This window comes from Aspergillus pseudonomiae (genome assembly GCF_009193645.1).
Source record: "Aspergillus pseudonomiae strain CBS 119388 unplaced genomic scaffold BDV37scaffold_18, whole genome shotgun sequence".
NCBI lineage: Eukaryota > Fungi > Ascomycota > Eurotiomycetes > Eurotiales > Aspergillaceae > Aspergillus > Aspergillus pseudonomiae.
In genome coordinates this window covers 27,254-46,140 of record NW_022476010.1, presented here as the reverse complement: position 1 = coordinate 46,140, position 18,887 = coordinate 27,254, and the positions used below count along the sequence as shown (strand labels likewise).

At 47.5% G+C, this 18,887-nt stretch overlaps 4 protein-coding genes across 4 annotated transcripts; 3 read left to right on the top strand and 1 right to left on the bottom strand.

The window, feature by feature from the left end:
* Positions 1-1,137: 1,137 nt before the first annotated feature.
* On the bottom strand, positions 1,138-2,544 carry BDV37DRAFT_67727 (C2H2-type zinc finger protein). Its single transcript, XM_032091043.1, has 2 exons — positions 2,272-2,544; positions 1,138-2,140 (listed from the first exon to the last, which is right to left on the bottom strand). Exon 2 carries the CDS (start codon positions 2,106-2,108, stop codon positions 1,308-1,310), a length of 801 nt encoding a protein of 266 aa, XP_031943448.1. The 5' UTR covers positions 2,109-2,140; positions 2,272-2,544; the 3' UTR covers positions 1,138-1,307.
* An 11,142-nt stretch (positions 2,545-13,686) lies between these two features.
* On the top strand, positions 13,687-14,368 carry BDV37DRAFT_67559 (uncharacterized protein). The gene is made up of 2 exons (XM_032091040.1): positions 13,687-13,912; positions 13,978-14,368. Exons 1-2 carry the CDS (start codon positions 13,775-13,777, stop codon positions 14,278-14,280), a joined length of 441 nt encoding a protein of 146 aa, XP_031943447.1. The 5' UTR covers positions 13,687-13,774; the 3' UTR covers positions 14,281-14,368.
* A 369-nt stretch (positions 14,369-14,737) lies between these two features.
* BDV37DRAFT_243247 (aldo/keto reductase family protein) lies at positions 14,738-16,456 on the top strand. Its single transcript, XM_032081411.1, has 3 exons — positions 14,738-15,138; positions 15,304-15,736; positions 15,881-16,456. Exons 1-3 carry the CDS (start codon positions 15,087-15,089, stop codon positions 16,356-16,358), a joined length of 963 nt encoding a protein of 320 aa, XP_031943446.1. The 5' UTR covers positions 14,738-15,086; the 3' UTR covers positions 16,359-16,456.
* A 589-nt stretch (positions 16,457-17,045) lies between these two features.
* On the top strand, positions 17,046-18,438 carry BDV37DRAFT_243243 (C2H2-type zinc finger protein). Its single transcript, XM_032081410.1, has 2 exons — positions 17,046-17,660; positions 17,759-18,438. The coding sequence occupies exons 1-2, from the start codon at positions 17,129-17,131 to the stop codon at positions 18,376-18,378; spliced, it is 1,152 nt and encodes a 383-aa protein (XP_031943445.1). The 5' UTR covers positions 17,046-17,128; the 3' UTR covers positions 18,379-18,438.
* The last annotated feature ends 449 nt before the right edge of the window (positions 18,439-18,887 follow it).

Below are 18,887 nucleotides of genomic sequence, written 5' to 3'. Positions count from 1 at the left end.
GTAGGGTGGTAGTGAAGCAGTGGAGCCGGACCCTCAATTTGATGCACACCTGAAAATACTACGCTGGATGTCCCTGAAGACAACACCTTACCCGTTTGGGGCCTTGGGCAGCGATCCCGTCTTGGATGACTAACCGAATCACGTTCAATCCTCTTTTGATTTGGCAATGACAAGAGGCCCAGTCAAAAACACTAGTAGTCATTGACATCATATCGCTTCGCCTCAATTCATTCACGCAATCAGAATGAAAAGAAACGATGGTTGTCTGCCTGAACACGTTACGCCTCATCGAGGCTACGTTATCGGCAAATCTGGAGGCCAAGCTCCATCACATCGGCTCCATAGATGGACCCATCTGTTCCTGACCTAGACCGACGCCTGGTTTGACAACCATGGTTTCGGACTGCGTGCCGTGGTTCAACCTTGTTTGTCCTGGGGGTCTCAGTGATTCACAAGACGCTCGACCATCGATCGGTAGGGGTATCTCCGTGCCTGTCTCCCCGTATCGTACTACTTCAACCTACACCCGCGGACAGACAATCGTTCCAGTATGGATATCAATCAATTCATTCACGTTTCGATGTGACATGGTCTCTTACACAATGGACCCCTAACATCGTTGGTATACTATACATATCAAAAAAAAAATGGCTTTCTTGGCCGTAACTTGGAACTTCTCGTGGCACAAAGAAAAAACAGGGAAAAAAAAAAAAAAAAAAAAAAAAAAAAAAAAAAAAAAAAAAAAAAAAAAAAAAAAAAAAAAAAAAAAAAAAAAAAACGCTTATAGGCTGATCCAAAATAGCCATGCAATAGACTTAAACAAACATCAGAAAAGGAGAAAATGCCAAAGAATAAAAGAAGAGAATAAAGAAAAGAAAATGACAAAGGAATCGCCCTCTCCCAATGGTACACAGATGAGAAAATCCGGACTTTACTGCCCAGTCATTCGTCTGTTCATATCATGGTAAAACCATTCTATCCCAATTCTATCCGCCATTTTCAGACGGTAGAAGTGAAACTGGTGACCGAGTGAGAGTGCCGCACAGCAGTCACCCTCAACGCCTGTCGAGTTGCTCCAACATAGGAAGATCAAAGACCATCCCGGAGATCGTGTGAAATGGGAAAATGAAAGAAGAGCAAGGATAGGGCAAAGAATGGCGGAGGTTTGACCTCTCGCAACGGCCCGAATCTGGGAGATTGCTAAAAGGTTCGGTTGCTTCATATACGTTCGCCTCACACGTGTGTCTCATCAAATTCATGATGACATCATTCCAAGTGACTGCAAACGCTGACATAGTCACTTGCGCTCATCTCATAGTTGTCATGCTGTCGTAGGCATTTCCATCCATTTGGGTCTGGCTCGAGGATCGGTGGTGGTTGTACAAGGGGCTGTCCCTCCTGACGCGCCACCGGTTACTTGCATCAGTGTCCTTCTCCGTCACACCCGTTGGCCGATCTTCAGAGTGTGTCCGATGGGTTCGAATGTGCTGCTTCATATTATCCTTTCGGGTGAAAGCCTTGTTGCAAATCGGGCAGTGTACACTTTTTTCGCCCGTGTGCTTCTTTCCATGGCGTGCCGCATGTCCTGATGTCGTGAAGGTAGCGGAACAGTTGTGACTAGCAGCAAATGGGCATGGATATTTGTTCTTGCGGTTTACTTTGGTTGCCATTGCATCTCTAGATCCACTGATCGATGCTGGTGGGGAGGGAGGGTCAGACACGCTGTTGGCGCTGAGCCTTTTCTCAGCAGTTGTCGTTGCGGTTCCCGCTGTCGGCGCTTGGTAAACATTGAGTTCCTGACGACTAGGCTGATAATAATAACCGGATCCGGTGCTCATGTAGTCATAAGAGCAGTCAGACGATCCGGGGGACGCAGGCTGCGCGGCTTCCGATACGGGATCGAACTGTTGCCGGTTCACCGGGAAGGAGTCTGAATGTGCGTACCCATAGCGATGGTATGAGTTTGATGCCTCTCGCCGTGGCTCTGACGGATAAGGGTATGATGAAGTAGAGTGGTGCCTGGACAGGCGGGGGCTTGATCGTACTGTGAATGATGGATTGTCATCATTGTTTAATATGGACACGAAGCCTGCCTTGCAGCTAGCCATTATTTATGCTAGAATTATCTGGTATTGGGCGACTTTGGGGATGATTAGCTGAAATGGTTCTTGTCGCATCCTTTGGTGATACTCGACGAAGCAGGGATATGTGATCCTAATTTCCACGAAGGCCCAAGATAGAAAAGAAAAGCTATCAAACGGGAGTACTCACAAAAATGTCTTCGAGGATGTTTGTCCTTTCTTCGTGTAGCATGCACCGGATCTATTGACAGGTACTTGGATGCAGATCTGACAAAACCCCAGTGGAACTCGGCCTCCTTGGCGAAGTAATCGATTTTAACCGGACAGAATCCCGGGGACTCCTGCCACGTTCTGGATAATAAAAAAGAGCCCGATACTTCCACTCCTCAAGACTGGACAATAGCGTTGGCAGACGATTTAGAAATATTCCTTTCCCTCCCTGTCGTTGACACCACCGAACACTTCCGATAGGTGATGGAAAAATAAATGATTCTTAAAGGGAGTTGAAAATTGAACCGGTGGATTCCCGGAGTTGCGTTATGAAGGAGTGATCAGAAGATAGAAGGAGGATTGGATCAACACCCTGACAGGTATAATAAGCCCTAGCAACTATCTTCCAGAGAAGTGCCGGAGCCAAGAAAAATAGCGAGATGAGTAAGTCGAGGAGCAACCAAAGCCGGATTGAGAAGTGAGATTACACGCCGATATCGATGCTAAGAGGAGATCGTCAAATGTGATAGAGAGACGTGATAAGTGATTTGATAGATGTTTAATTGATAAGGGGCGATTGAAAGGAAAGGAGAGGAAAGCGACGCAAAGACAGACGCTTGTCTAGTTTAAGAAGAGGGGAACGGCGAAGGAAAGAATTGAAGACTTGGAAGAACAGAGTTGAGATAGAGGATGAAAGAGGAAAGGAGAAGGCGAATGGAAAGAGAAATAAATGTAGAAGAAAATGAGGACGAAGGACGAATGATAAAGAGAGAAGGGGAAAAAAAGAAAAAGGGAAAAAGAAAAAGAAAAAAGGGACGAAAAGTAGAAGAATAAGAGGAAGAAGAAGCAGCATCTTGAAACCCGTCCAGGGTCTCTCCAGAAGCTCTGGCCATCGCAGTCAAGTCAGTCAGTCAGTTACTTTAGTCGCTGTAATAGTGAACCAGTTAGTTAGCGTTCGAGCCTTCGAGGGTGTCCACGACACTAGTTAGCGTTCTCCAGTCCTGGTGGATCCGTGGTAGGCATCATTCATTTGTAGAATAATAAAATCAAACTAATAATAATTAGAATAATACCACAACTAATAGTCTGTTCATGGAATCCTTGGATTTGTTCCCTTAGAGGGGGCCAAGGGTCTGCCCAGAGTCTTGTTGGGACCAGTGTAATTTTAAGCCCATCAGTCAACAAGAAAAAGAATAATCAACAAAAAGTATAAAAATTTCACGCATTTTTCACTCGTTGGTATTCTCATATTCTTTCAGTACGATAGGGGGAAAATATGCTGAAAATATTACATTTAGATTTCCAAAAAAAAAAAAAAAACCATGAATCTTGTCCTTCACAAATTAACAATTAAGTTTCCACTGGGTCTCGGAGTCCCGAAAATAAAATAAAACAAAAAAGAAAAGTCAAAATAAAAAATACAAGCAATTCATCAACTCTGCCAATTTAACATTCAAATGGTAGTAATTCCGAGAGGCACAACCAACACCCGGCACTAGTTAACTTCTGGGACCCAGTCATTAATGGCAGGGCGTTCCTTAGAATCCTTGCCCTTACCTTTTTGCAGGAAACTCCCCGTCCGCTAACTCCAAATCCTTTGGTCGGGGCAGCCACTCCGCTCCATCCAGCAGGGTGGCTTTGCTCTCTCCGACGTGCTATATTTACCCAGTTCTCTCACAACTTCATCCACTCGATGGGCCATTGTCATCATCCTTTTCGTCAGGAGAGTAGGATCCCCATTGCGAGAAGGGACCAACGCCCCCGGTCAGGGCCCGAAAGCCCCTCCCACGACTCCCTATCCAAGTAGTATAATCCGATCCAAAGTGAACTAGATCCCTGGTTGGTACGTGGTTCTTGTCGTCAGCTGATTCATTGACATACGTCTCTGTCATATCGTCAATCATTTGTTATTCAGTATTATTTGTAGACAGAAACATGCATCAGCTACTATAGATCATATCATATATCCCTGGGAGGTATATTTGGATTAGAGATTAATAAGGAACGGTACGTTGGTCAATATCTGGATTGATATCACTTTTCGTACGATGCCTCTAATGCAAGATTTTGCACTATTGACTGTTATAATTAATTAACGGAAAATTAAAATAAGAAGGAATAATGCAGTAATTAAATCGGAAGCGCATGCTATTATTACGCTAACCACTAGATACAGAGAGCTTTCCAGGGATTCCCGGAAAAAGTAACCTTCTCGTCACTGTTAGTTCCTGCACCGGTGTGAACTCTACTGCGTATTGAGATTACATACATGTTGTATGGTCTGGATCAGGACAAGCATTGCTTTTTATGCTGGAGTACAATATCTCAACAGTTCAATGAGACGGATCGAAGTCCAAAATAGCACTGAAAGTATCCTAACAAAGAACAATGGCTGATGTCTGACCTTTTTATAGAAAATATTCCGCGGTGACACTAGATCGACAGTCTATTGTCGAGAGCACAACCCATCAAGCACTCGTGCTGCCGAGACAGCAATCATGCCCATCGTTACCCATCCTGGTTAGGCGCCCTTTCATCACATCCCCAGAAGAGCCTTACGGACAAGCTTTTAGCCACGGTGTGATAGAAACCGTGGTTCTACTATATCCTGCATTAGCTACTATGTCTAGTGACGGGGGTTGTCCAATCCCAATGTGTAAATGATTGAGTTTCTGTGCATTTTTGTATCATTCCCTCTTGAATATAACATAGACCCTGCATCTCTTCTTTTTCCCGAGGAGATAGGTTATTTTCAAGGTTGTTCTAGTGGGCTTTTCTAATCCACATCAGATAAAAGGCCCGTCCGTCTCGGGTTTAGGGCTCGGTACGAGGCCTCGGGCTTGGGTACCGTAACCGTATGATACCGGTACTGTGGAGTTCACCAAGTGGAGACCGGCCGATGGACTTATCCACTTCTGGATATTTCCTGCCGTTCTGATTCGCTTTGAATAATGTATGTACAACGGAATATTACCCCCTCCGATATTCTGGAAAACACGGCCTTCGTTCCACCGTCGACGACGACATCGGAGGCAGACCTTGAGCTGTGAACTATTCGCACCATTGCAACGAGGCTATCTCTCGGTCTGAGTAGTGGCAAACTGAAATTTACGATCGAGCAAAAGAAAAAGGAAACATAAGGGGTACACTGAAACGTTGGACGGTACATACAAATTGTACATGCTTCTAGTATATGTGTATACTATACTCCGTAGCGAGAGAGCGAATCAGCACCTGGAATAACTTCATTTTCTTAGGCTAAACCCAGGGAGCCGCTCAAAAACGTGGTTCCATCCCTGCAGATATCCCGTGATTCTTTCTTTTTTTTTTCGTTTTTTTCTTTTCTATTTTTCACTCCCGTCTTCTTCTGGTCCCTGGGTTGTCCTTCGAAACCATCGAAAGTTTCACTTAGTAGCAGGAATAGGATTAATTTCGAGAACAATGGCATAAGATTCGCTCATGGCCCCTCAAATGCATGACTAGCAAGCTACTAGCATGCCGCCGGTCCCCTCCCCATCTGACCCATAACAAACGCTAAGGCCTGCTTAGCATGCGTTATCGAGATATGGCCTGTTCATCCTGAATCGCTTCCCACAGCTTAACACGCATACGTGTTGTCAAACGTCGTCAACGACGAACCCCAGCCAACCCTGTACCACATCATTCTCTATAAACCCACCTATCCACAGTCCTACCTCCTCTTAGCTCGCTCCACCCTAGGCATCAACATTGATAAAGATTGCCATAAGCTCTCTCCTCACTGTTAGCGCCGGGTCGGAAGAGGATATACTACACAAACTTCATCATCGCCAAATGCTTGGCCTTGTAGCTACTCCGTACATGTTTCCCCCCTGCGGAGAAAGACAACATTATCTACGTATGCAACATTGGGTGGCTATCCTTATACGGCGTACGCCGGCTCCATACTAGCCCCAGCAGGGTATCGGGCGCTCCTGGTCATACGCGTTCATCGCCAGGCTAACGTCAGGATATCGTCCAGATCGAGTGTTTAGGTTCCGAAGCGCCTCTTCAATGATGATCAGTCGAGGACCTCGGTTTGATGCTCTATTTTCTTTTCTCTGGGGGTTTTATTCGGTGATATATTTTAATTCTAATTTTAATTTTTTTTTTTGTTTTCTTCGCCTCGAAATGGTTTCCGTGAGCTTCCGTTGGCTAAGAGAGGGGGTGCTTATACTAAACAAGTCGGTTGCGGCGGCCGGCCATTCAGAAAGGAGCACTTAGGGTATGCAGGGTTGGGAATGTTTGTCACTCGCAGGGCATGGCTTTAGACAGCTGCAGGAGCAAAGATTGAGTAATAGTTATGCACGTCTCGGAGCAATCCTCTCAGTTTGCTTCAGCATTGAAAACCTCCTCTTCCCTACAGTGCTGCAGAGACAATCGTTCTTGCATCGATCATGTGTCGACATACAGGGAAGCTGACAGCACGGACAAATCCCGAGGAACCGGCTGATGCACCCTTAGTTCAGTGGATGGTTGTTGATCAACGCTCATTTAGCCCCCAGCCTCCTTCTGAGTACCCTGGAGTAATCCTGCCCTACTGCCATTATGCATAGGGTAGTATCTACTAATGTATATTGTACAGCCCCGAGGGCAAAGTGGACTTTTCCCAGATCCATGTCAAACCGTCCAGCAGGCCATTGGCTGATACCCCGGAGCAAGGTAGTATCAAGTACAGTCATAATAATATGCGCCTGCATAAGACCACATATACCGGCTCGCAGTGAAGAAATCAAGCACGTCTCATTTGCCAGCTGTCCGTCCTTGGCACGAGGTCTTTCTCGACACTAAATTCAACGCTATCCTGGTCCCTACAGTAGTAGCTGAATAGCTACTACACCCTTAGGGCCCCCTTTCAGGGATGCATCCGAAGGGCCGTGTAGGTGTGTGAGTGAGTGAGGACGTTCGACGTATCAGGAGTGGTCACCAAGCCCATGGACACGGCCACGTTCCTTGGGTTTAGCTAGGCGAAATACCAAGACTTTTGCTGACCCTTTTTTTTTTTTTCGTTTTTACCAATCTACTAGCGACAGGTTATTTCTTGTAATTACCGGATCAAGTGGAGTTCCGCTATCACTACCGACTCTGCCTACTGGCCGAGAGCCGGCCGTAGATCATAAGCTGGTGGAGAGTGACCTCTTAAGTTTACTCGATACGGAAATCTTAGAGACCTAACCATTTAGGTGTCTGGGCCGTATACATCGTATTGCCGTCCATTGAATCGCGAGGGCGGGGAATCGGACATCCGATGCGGACGGCAAGTCGGATGTCCGCTTATTCATTGTCCTTCTGGAATGTTGATATCCGAACTGTAATGTCCTCACACGAACAATCAAGTGGAGGGAAAACATTCTGCCTAAAGTGGGCTATGTCCACGATGAACAAAGAGGGAAAGAAAAATATTACATCTCGAATGATACATACATCATGCAGCCATGCGAAGGCGGAGGGGCACAAGCCAACCCCTCAGCAATGAAAACGTTGGGTGTGCTGCTTAGCGCCAAAAATACCAAGACATGCCTAAGTCCCTGCGTCGGGATTCGTCTCCCCCGATTAATAATGCCGGGAGGCCTTAGTCAGCGCATTAGCAGTGGGGGTCTCCGTCTTGGTTCCAAGGAACCATTGACTGGAGAGTCCAAGATCTTGGGTTGAATTTGGCCACACTTTCTTTGCTCCCTCGACGGGAGTTCGCAACTGCCGTTGGATTCAGGGAAAACCCCCATGAGTAAGAGTCTACCACTAAATTTCCTGTACCCCGTTTTGGGACTGTCTCGCTGACTCGGCCGGGTCTTCCTGTTTAGGCCTTGGCTTCATTTCCTGGCTCTAACTTATCTTGGAACTCCTAACTGGGTCGGCAGTAATACTGGACCTTAATCTTATTGTCGGCTCATGATTCGTGGGGAGAAAGATTAGGGGACCGAAAATTACTAGTATACCAACTCGATTACCAGGTTCATCACACGGCACTTCTGCCGAAAATCACCCGTGTCTAACAAATTTCTTGAAACACGCTGTGTTTAACATTTAACCCTGGACCACTTGGGTTAGTTTCCTGTAGCTTAATCTTTTTTCCTCATTTTTTTTCCCTCGACACTCAGAAGGACATACTCCGTAGGGGCAAATGAAATATGGAGAATCCAAAGAAAACGAACACCAGGCAAGAATAACATTGAATTTATTTTCTTTTTCCCTCCTGCTCTTTTGAGTCCCCTTCCTTCTTATCCAAGACGACATCAACGGTCCATTGCCCCATCTCCTTCCCGTTTGAAACGTGAGATTGGTGTTAAAAAAAAAAAAAAAAAGAACAGCCTCATGTGTGGCGTACAGTTTACGCTCTTAACGGACTAGCCCTTTTGCGTCTGAATATTTTGAATTACAACTTACAGAACGACAATACCGGCAAAGCCATGAGGTACATAGAGTTAGATAGCAGACGTCAGTCTTCACGCCACTAGCCGATCGCGGCAATGATGTGCAGACCGAGACAACACGAGGGAGGGAAAACCCAATCCGAACAGGGGATATCAATCAATGTTTATTGTTCCCTTGTTCTCTGCCGTTTCCTCAACGGCCCTCCCAAGCTTGCCATTGGTCTGTGTAGCCCTTCTTCTTTGTCTAGTACTTTATTTTAGAATCTGGCGCGTTGCATACGTAGATGTCAGCTAAGGCGATGATGCGTATATCGCGCGAGAGATGACGTGAACTGCGCCTTCGACGAGGCAAGGATCATCGCCTGTGTTCATAGTATGGCCGGGTTAAACCTCCCGTTTAAGTTGATGGTGAAGAGAACCGGTTGGGGTAAGGGTCGATCGGCCGTCTCAGGCTAGATCACCGTCTCAGCATCACGGAAGGATCCCGTGGGTGTGCGGAGTAGCGAAATTGGGTCTGAGTGGTAACAAGAGGGCTGGAGGGACCTGAAACAAGCCACGAGGGGTCTAGACTGGGGCAGCTTAGCAATTGGCAGATGCGACATGTCGGATTTCGTTCCCAAGCAGGTTCTGTATCAGAGTATGTTTTTTTTTTTTTTCTCCTTTTCTTTTCTCCCTCTCTGTTGTTGTTTGTCGAGGGGTGGGTTTGTATGCTGCCGAGGGGGATGCATAACCATGGGTGCGCAGAACGTGGTTCGATAGGTAGGGTTCCAGTATATCAGACGGCATTATTGTTCAATAGTGTCGAAGGGAACAAGGTCTTTTTTAGGGTACCGAGTCGGTTAGTTTACCTTAATGCTTGCTGACTCAAATCACACGATCTTCAGGGTCCGGAAGAAAGTTTGGTACGGGAAACCCTGTTTTTTTTGATTGTTCGTATTTGCTGTTTCGTTTACCGGTCTTGATGGCGAACGGAGATTATTTTGACTTTTGAGTTTGTGTTTCCTCGGTCCGTATTGAAATTCTGGAAATACTGCCGACGTGCGGTGACTGTATTTTCCGACGTTTACCCTTGGTTTCTTCTTTTGACTTCCTTCGATGGAGTATGTTAGTTATCGAGATAGTGGTGCCTTGGTAATGCGTTGATCGGTGGGCTCGGCGATTAGCTGCTGCTGCGGTGGATTCACAGCCCACTTTCCTTCGATTACATTAACATAGTTCGATTTGGGCCTGCATGGAATATGTCATGTTCCGAACCTCTCAGGGTGAAGCTTCAGATCTCATATCCCGGTCCGATATACGTACGTGCTCCGCGTATGCTCTGGATGCTCTCGTCTACAATTGGGATAGAGAGAAGATCAGCCATCTGTCACGAGACGGCTCATGTCACCGTGAGGAATACGTATACCCCCGGGAAAAATAAGGCTTGTTCGGCAGAAATAAGAAGAAAAATCAGCAATGATCACCGTCGTCCCTTCGCTTCTACACTAACATCAGTTCACAATGTATGAAGCATCACAGACCGTATACTCTAACTACGTAAGCAGAGACGTCACGGAGTGGGGCTGGGCTTTTGACAGAGGACGCATGGAAGACAGCTAAGCGCTGCAGCTTAATCCTGCTAACAGCCCTAGTGCTTGTGCACAATAAGATAACGAAAGAGAAAGACACAGACCACCTCTCCTCGGCTTTCCACGCCTATCTAGACTTTTCTTAGTCCGAAGCTTAGTGTTTTGGCCTTGTGGCTCGTCATACGACCATACGTAAGCCAACGTCTTCTGAGCCACATCTAAGTGGAACCAACCTAAGGCAGCAACATTTCAACCCCCTCCCAGGGTCTATATTTTGCTTTCTCCAGAGATTGCGGCGCTTCGCTAAGATGATAACTTTATTGTTCCCCTTCGACTACTTACGTAGGTGCATACGAATGCTCTGGTCTGGAGTGGGGCGGGACGACGGATTAGGGCTGGCCGGTAGTAAGCGCCGAGGGAGCGTGATGGATGTCAACTGGGCTTAGCTGTTGGCCTGGCCGGGGTCCATGATTCAAATCCGGTGTGGCTGGTTTTTCATCAGGGTTCTTTTTTTTTTTTTTTTTTTTTTTTTCGGCCGGTCGTTTGTTGGGTCCGCTTTTTCTTTCCTTTCGCGAGCTTGGCAAATCGGATTATCCGAGCCAGACGATGTATGACTACGTACTCATCGTCCATTTTGGATAGAAGCGTCAACCCCGTTCAAAACTCGGTGGTATTCGGGAATAGTTTATTCTTTCTTGTAAGCTTAATTGTTGATTTGCTGAGGGATTGCCAAGGCCAGGAGTTAATCAAATTCGAGGAGCCCTAATCCTGCGGGCTGGCGGGCCTCCTAGCATCTGCCACGGTCATGGGTATTACTCCTGAGTTTTTTGTAATGGTGATGAGTATGCATGGGTGTAAATTAGCTGCTGCGAATTGTTCCACTAATCCGCGTAAATTTCCGACATGTAGTCAAACTATACAGAATAGTCGTATCAGATTCGTGTACTTTCTGTCCGAGTCAAGGAGCCAGTGTCGTATACTCTGCAGAATATTGTGGGCAACGCGTTGGCTATGAGGGAACTAGCACTAGTGAGGGACATTGGAGGGTTATTGGTGTATCTGCCCTGCTTCAATCTGTCATACTGCTATATGACGAAAAAATGTCGAGAATACTGGTCTGAATTATCAGTTGTCAAAACAGTACATTCTAGTTGTGCACACGTCTATGCACACAGAATTGTAGCATCTTGGCCGGTCATCTTACTCTTATGCTAGGACGCTCACTACTCACCTTTGGAATAGAGCGAGCATTGCCCCAGTAGGGTGAAGACTGCTCTGGTCATTGCCGTCATGACGGCCTCCGGTCGGCACCTCAGTATGAGTGTATGTCAGACCTATCTATCCTTCCTCAGTGTCTATGATGAAAACTCACAAGGTGTCTGTCGTCTTCCTAGGAACTCCTCCACACCATTCGCCCCCTCTGCCACCTCTTCTACTCGCCTCGCTGCCATGACCCTGGCGTATGATACCCCCTCCCCCTCAAATCACAAGCTCGCTCTTACCCATCTGTTCACACCCTGTCCACACCCATGAGCTCAGCGGGGCTCAGGGGCACCAATAGCCCTACACCCGAGAGCTGACCTGCTGGTGACTCAGTCATGGTCGGGCTTAGATGTTGTTTTATCCACTTCTAGCCAGAAAAGTCTGTCATTGACACAATATGTACTAGGATCAACAACCTCAATCTGTGGCTAGATGCCTTTCAAAATAATCGGCGTGGGTAAGAAGACTGCCCCTTTTCCCTGTGCATGAGATATAGGCATGGTGCTCAATAGTGAAAGGTGCGAAGAAACAGCTATAGGACCAGTGTAACGAAGCCGATGACCTATCTTGAACCACACCGCGGCCAATATATTAGCCAGAGCTGACAGAAACTGTAAGTGGCATATACTGACGGCCTCAAGCATCTATCCAGCTATGACAACATTCCCTGCGGTACACAATGCGGACAACCCACAGCTCACGTACGGTGGCGCGCCTTAGAAATAAGCGAATATCCTGGCAACGAAATTGCCTCCCTCTCTAGCCTTAAGCCCCGATGCGTACACTTGCGTGACGCAACAACAGAGAAATCAACCTATTCTCAAATACGACCTGTCGTGGTTCAGATTTCGAACCTCGATAGCCCCCAGGCAATGTCACAACACGATTGAAAGGATGTTACCCAGTGACGCGCTAGGGGTAAGTACATTCAGAAAGGTTCGGGGGCGGCTATACCAGGACGTCCACGGAGCAACAAAATTTAGTAGCACATATGTCATCGGGTTTAAGGAGTCTCGACCATTTCTGAAGGGTCGACTGAGGGCTAGAAACACATGCACATACGTGCTTCGAGGATGCGGACATTGTCCGAGCTGCCTCTGACTTGCGTTCATACCTTTTGAGTTGTCGCAAAGAACAATGCCTGTTGAACGATTGCTATCGGCGTGACCAAGTTCAACATTATGTGTCCGCAAGCTAATCTTTCAGGGCTTTATTGTATTTCACTGGACTTAAGAGTTTGGCTTTAGGTATGAAGTTGATCATACATCCCTATCTCCAAGGGACAAAGCCAAGTGAAACGTGGGCTCATTGTGACTAATGTATGGTAGGCGATGCCCCAGACGCCACTGCAGGGCTGCGCAGGGACCTTCCCTATTGTGGCTAAAGATGTCTCATACCATGCAGTAGTATCAATCGCATCTATAATAAGAAGCAAGTCTTTGCCAAGTTGCAATTATTTCATGTGATATCTTAATTAGTTGTCATGCACATACGTACCGTCTCGATCCGACTCAGCCCGCGAAAGGCACAGTGCAAGGTTGCTGGTATTTACTTTGAGGGGGTCGATTCGGATATTTATAGTACAGTTAGTACAAAGCAACATCACTCCTTCCTCTCCAATCAGCTTCGTATAACCAATGCATATCTATTTTCCACATTCTCATGGGCTCATGCTGATTTCATCAAGTGTTCATTCTGAGAAGTGGCGTGAGAATCACTACTGCGTACTACAACTATCAGCAGTGGAGAGTTTGCCCTGGCATGCCTGACGCTCACTGGAATGTAGAGCGTATCCCTTTTGACGCAGCCCCCGTCTCGTTAATTGGATAACACAACAAATACCGGTTTAAAGTAAGTATCGGGTTGCTTTGCTGTGTCTTTTGCGGAAGATAGTGTGTCCAATCTATGACTGCTATCACAGACTATGACTTCGATTGAGCATCAGTGGCAGCCCCTCAGGTATGTAGAACGCGAGCCATCGGTTTTGCACCAAATAAGGCGTGTGTGTCTGTGGTATCCGGGCTGGAGCGAATGTCCCAACCGCCCCATTCCACACAACGGCCAAGCAACCGCCAGGGGCAGATAGGGAGTCGACCGAAGGGTATATCTAGCGGTTGACGATCGCTCTGCCAAATTCAACCTAATACTTTATTGACTTCACGTTCTCGGTTCATATCCTCCGACCTGATAGTTCTCTGCACCACCGCTTATTACTTTTCACACATCCAACCCATTTAATTTTGATTGTTTGAAATCAAGAAAAATGGCGTTGCTTGCCAAGGCATCATCCCTAGCTTGCCTGCTTGTTCTGACCTTTCTGGCTCTTGCCTCTATCAGCCACTCGCACCCCATCGGGGAGATCTCCAGATCTGCGACGTTGCAAGGGCGCAATCCGGATCCGGTATGTCCCAAAGACACTGCATTGATTAGCAACTGGGAAAGAAAACCACTAACCGTGTATGACAGAGAATGATACCAAGTTCCAATGATTTGGTCGGTAATATCTTCAAAGGTCTTGGATTAGACAACTTCGAGAAGCTCAACCAATGGAAGCAAAACCAAGCTACGGGTCAGAGTAGCAGCAACACGTCTACCAAAGCACAGGACAATAGCACCCCCGGTGACGACCACACTGCAAAGCAGACGGCCCCGAGTGGCCTGGCGGACCCTGCGAGCGACCCCTCCGGTTTTGTGTCGGGGTTATTGCAGTTGCTAAGGGATAGATTCAAGCAATCGTTGCATAGCAGTGATGAACACACCTTGAACTAGGTGATCATGAGTGTGATGGGACTGTGACAGTTGATGATCCAGATGCTTGGCCTGTCTTCTATTGCTTTGTTGGTTTTTCTTTTTCTTTCTTGTTCAAATCAATTCTGTGTTAATGCTCTGTTGAGCAGCTGCGTTCCCCAACGAACTCTATCAGCGGTGTAACGATTGATGACGGGATGGGCAATGGCGAAAAAGTTCCGAAAATGTTAGTAATACTCAATAGATTAGCTCGAATACACCTAAATGGCAACAATGGCATTCACTGGAGAGTCTCGGCGTCAGTCTCTTATCACCGCGTGCTCGTCGAGCCGCGGAATCTATATCCTCCCGGCATACACGATAAATCCGCACCTTAAATCCGTGCCGTGTGGTCCGGCGAATCTTAACAGTAGGATATACTCCACTATGACTCCATACCTCTACCGTACATAGTACCAGTCACTGATCCGTTTGATAGTCACACCACACACTCCCAACGGGTAATGGCCGAATGACCGATTTCTAAGAATTATTGATCTCTGAAGGCAGCCAGATGGGGCGATAACCCAATTGGGGTGTGGTGATGGAGGTTCGCTGCAAGGTCCAAAGCTTGATATGAGCTGGAGTATACCGCCAATTCGCTTTTATAAACCGCCGCTTTCGCCTCTCCAGTGGAGATCCCCTCCCACTTCATTCAAACTTCATCGACTGGCGATTGCACTTGAGTCGCACCTGAATTGCTCGGTTTTTTATTCTCTGCTCTCCTCCGTGGCTTTTCTTTTTCTTTCTTCTCCAGCTTAACACAATTTAATCGTTCTTGCGATACCATGCCTTCTCTTGTTGGACGGGATATTGGCCATACTGGCTATGGGTTGATGAGTATGTAGACTTCTTTCTTTCTTTCTTTCTTTCTTTCCTCTTTTCGTTGGTGGAATTCGCAGTTATAGTCATGTTTTTTCTTATCCATGATACACTATACAAAATGCAAGCAAAGAAGAAGAAGAGAAGAGATCCAACCCACAGATAGTTAACCCCCCACTGCAGGAATGACTTGGGTCCCTCAACCACCCCCGCAAGAACAATCCTTCGAGGCCCTGAACACCGCTCTCTCTCAGGGCTCCAATTTCTGGAACGCCGGTGAACTCTACGGCACACCTGAACACAACTCCCTGCATCTGCTCCATAATTACTTTGTCCAGCACCCGGAGAATGCGGACAAGGTTGTGCTCAGCATTAAGGGTGGGTTGAAACCGGGCCAACTGGCGCCGGATGGCTCCGAGGCCAATATTCGGCGCAGTGTGGATGAGTGTCTGCGCGTTTTGGATGGGAAGAAGAAGATTGATATCTTTGAGTGTGCGAGACAGGATCCCAACACTACCGTGGAGCAGACGGTGACTGTTCTTGCGCAGTATGTTAAGGAGGGGAAGATTGGGGGCATTGGGTTAAGTGAGGTCGATGCGGAGACTATTCGGAGAGCGTATGTTTTTTTTTTTTTTTTTTTTTTTTTTTTTTTTTTTTTTTTTTTTGGTTTCTTTCGTGCACCTCTAGCTCTATGATTCTTTGACCCTTGGTTTCTACGGTTCACATTTTATACTGGATTATGACTGACTCAAGCATACAGACACAAGGTACACCCGATTGCGGCCGTAGAGGTTGAGCTATCTCTGTTCGACCTCACCATCCTCCAGAACGATGTCGCCAAAGTATGCGCGGAACTCAACATCCCCATTGTGGCGTACTCGCCATTGGGACGGGGTGTCCTGGCCGGCGCCTTCACTACCGCCGCCGACATCCCCGATGGTGATTTCCGGAAGACGCTGCCCAAGTTCCAAGACGAGGCAATGAAGCACAACATCAAGCTGGTCAACGAGGTCAACGACCTCGCCTCTCGGAAGGGCGTTGCCCCCGTTCAGATCGCACTCGCCTGGGTTCTTACCCTTAGCGACAGGCCTGGCATGCCTACGATTATCCCTATCCCTGGGGGCACCACGAGCGCCAAGGTGACGCAGAACTTGCAAGCGCCTCGTCTGACCGATGCAGAGATGGCGGAGATTGATGCAATTCTGAAGCGGAATGAGATTGTTGGGGGTCGGTACTGAGGGGTTACGGTACAGTAATGGATGATTCGATTCTCAATCATGTCTTGGTAGATTTGTCACTATATGATGAACTAGATAATGAAAAACAAAATAGATTTCAAGAAATTGTTCCATATCCTTAGAAGTGATACAGTATCCTAGATGGTTCTGCGATAGTTAGCGCTATGTTGTCCGCAATGATGATGGAACAAATTGTGCATAACGAACAAAGTCAGATCAAGTGTAGAAATGTCAACATCCAATCTCGCCACAGTAAACTGAGGAGATTGTCCGAATTGCAGAATTCTTATAGAATAATCATCATGCAAACCAAGGACTAGATTATCAGTAGGGTACGTACCATTAGCCGAGGTTACAGGGTGGTAGTCGACACTCCAGTTCGGTCCGGTATATAAAAACAATCCGTCTAATTAAGGATATCCTAGTTGTAGTGGTAATCGGCTGGAAATGCCATTTTAAATCCAGACGATTGACGTACAAAAGGATGTGCAATCCACCCCGAGAGAAAGTAACACAAGGAAAAGGGGGGGAAGAAAGAGGTAAAGAAGGAGAGAAGGAAAGAAGGAGGGAAAATGTTGTGGGCGGTATTTTGTCCGTCCGCAATAGCCTCGTCACGTGCCGTGCGGGCTGTATACTCGATCGCCCCAGCCTTGACACCTCTATTGACTGATTGACGCTTTGTTCCGTCGCAGGACCACCCGGTGTTCGTCCCTGTCGAACAATTGACTTCACTGATTCCTCCCCTACTGTTCCTCCCCCGCTCTCTCCCAATGACCGAATCTCCGGGTTCCCCTCTCTCTTCCATCGCCTCCGACGACATGTCGGATCGCGAGGAATTGAAGCAGGGCTTCTCCCCCTCGGCCTCAAATATGCCTCCTTCCAAGCGCCGCCGCACCGGCATCGCATCCTGGGATCGCAATACCCCCGTCTCAACCACCTTCCAAGATGACATCCCTCCGGCCTCCCCGTCGTCTTCCATCTCCTCGGACACCTCGGGCGACATCCCCAACTCCCCCGGCATCCTGGCCCTTATCGGAGGCGGCCAGGACGACGACTACAGCGGCCAAGGCAACGACCAGGTGACCGTATGCCGGTGGGAAGGATGCGATGCCGGAGATCTGGGAAACATGGACGACCTCGTCCAGCACATTCACAACGAGCACGTCGGCAGCCGACAGAAGAAGTATTCCTGCGAGTGGTCCGACTGCACTCGAAAGGGCCAAACGCATGCAAGCGGATACGCACTGCGCGCGCATATGAGAAGCCATACGAGAGAAAAGCCCTTCTACTGTGCGCTACCAGGTGCGTTCGTTCCCTCGACACAACACCGGCCCCCCCCCTCATTCGGGGTGAAGTAAAGGGCAAAAGCAAAGCAAAGTAAAAGGCTAACTTGCGACCAGAATGTGACCGCAGTTTCACCCGTTCAGACGCCCTCGCCAAACATATGAGAACAGTTCATGAGACGGAAGCTCTTCGACCTTCTGATCCCGTACCGAAGCACCATAATGCGCCGTCCGCCGCTGGCACCCCTGCAGGGACACCCGTGAGCAAGCTCCAGCGCATCAAGTTGAAGCTTTCGCATCCGCCTAAGGATGAGTTCGAGCAGCCTAGTGAGAGTGTCACTGATGAGAACAAGTTTTTGGACGGCTATCTGGACGAGTGGGAGGACCCCGGGTACAAGCGCGAGCTCGGCTTCGAGGATTACGAGTGCTCGCTTCCGCCGCAACAACTGTATCGACTCCTCCGTCGACAAATCCACTGGGCAGAAAAGGAAACAGCAGACCTACGCGATGAGTGGGAGAAGATCCTGCCAAAGAGAAAACATTCGTTTCTGGAGAAGGAGGCCATTTTCGAAGACGTCTGTGATGCTGAACTGCGACTATTCAGTCTCCTCATGGGCAGCGACTCCGCAGCGCCCGTGTCATCAACCGCTGCCACAAACGGAGCAAAGAAGCAGCCCGAGGCAGCAGCAGATACGGAAATGATACTGAACCCGGAATCAGAGTCGGTAGCAGCATAAAAGAGATACTCTGCTTTGTTTTTTTTTTTTTTTTAATTTGGTCGGTCAACCTACGCCTCCTCGGCCTCATCTTTCCTTCTACAATACCTTATCCTCCTCTCCTCATATCTCTTCTCATACTCTTATCTTCTTTCCCTGTCCTTGTCTTCTAGGGGTATAACTTTCATGAACCAAGATACCTAATCGGATCATATTCTTTCCACGTTTTGGAGCACGGTTGTCAGTCATGGTGTGATTTCTCTTGTTTTCGGTAACACTGGTATTGAATTTTGTTATTTTGTACTTTTATGGAATAGGAATTCGATCCTTGCTTTTCATTGCACCTGCCATACGCTTAAAGTGTTATATAGATCTCGCCAAGCTGTCTAATAGAGAACGGAGCACATAGGTCGTTTGTAGGGGTAGAACTGGCCCGAAGCTTATGCCACATGACCAGTTGGCTACCTTCATTTACTTCGCAAAAGAGAAGAAAACAAATGAATTGGAACATAATCTTTTATTCTTTTCGT

Bases quoted from the DNA above. Each gene is read 5' to 3' on its own strand.
- BDV37DRAFT_67727 (XM_032091043.1), bottom strand. From the start codon at position 2,108: ATGGCTAGCTGCAAGGCAGGCTTCGTGTCCATATTAAACAATGATGAC.
- BDV37DRAFT_67559 (XM_032091040.1), top strand. From the start codon at position 13,775: ATGGCGTTGCTTGCCAAGGCATCATCCCTAGCTTGCCTGCTTGTTCTG. The intron at 13,913-13,977 runs GTATGTCCCAAA...CGTGTATGACAG, and splicing joins AAGGGCGCAATCCGGATCCG to AGAATGATACCAAGTTCCAA.
- BDV37DRAFT_243247 (XM_032081411.1), top strand. From the start codon at position 15,087: ATGCCTTCTCTTGTTGGACGGGATATTGGCCATACTGGCTATGGGTTG. The intron at 15,139-15,303 runs GTATGTAGACTT...CCCCCACTGCAG, and splicing joins TACTGGCTATGGGTTGATGA to GAATGACTTGGGTCCCTCAA. The intron at 15,737-15,880 runs GTATGTTTTTTT...TCAAGCATACAG, and splicing joins GCGGAGACTATTCGGAGAGC to ACACAAGGTACACCCGATTG.
- BDV37DRAFT_243243 (XM_032081410.1), top strand. From the start codon at position 17,129: ATGACCGAATCTCCGGGTTCCCCTCTCTCTTCCATCGCCTCCGACGAC. The intron at 17,661-17,758 runs GTGCGTTCGTTC...ACTTGCGACCAG, and splicing joins CTTCTACTGTGCGCTACCAG to AATGTGACCGCAGTTTCACC.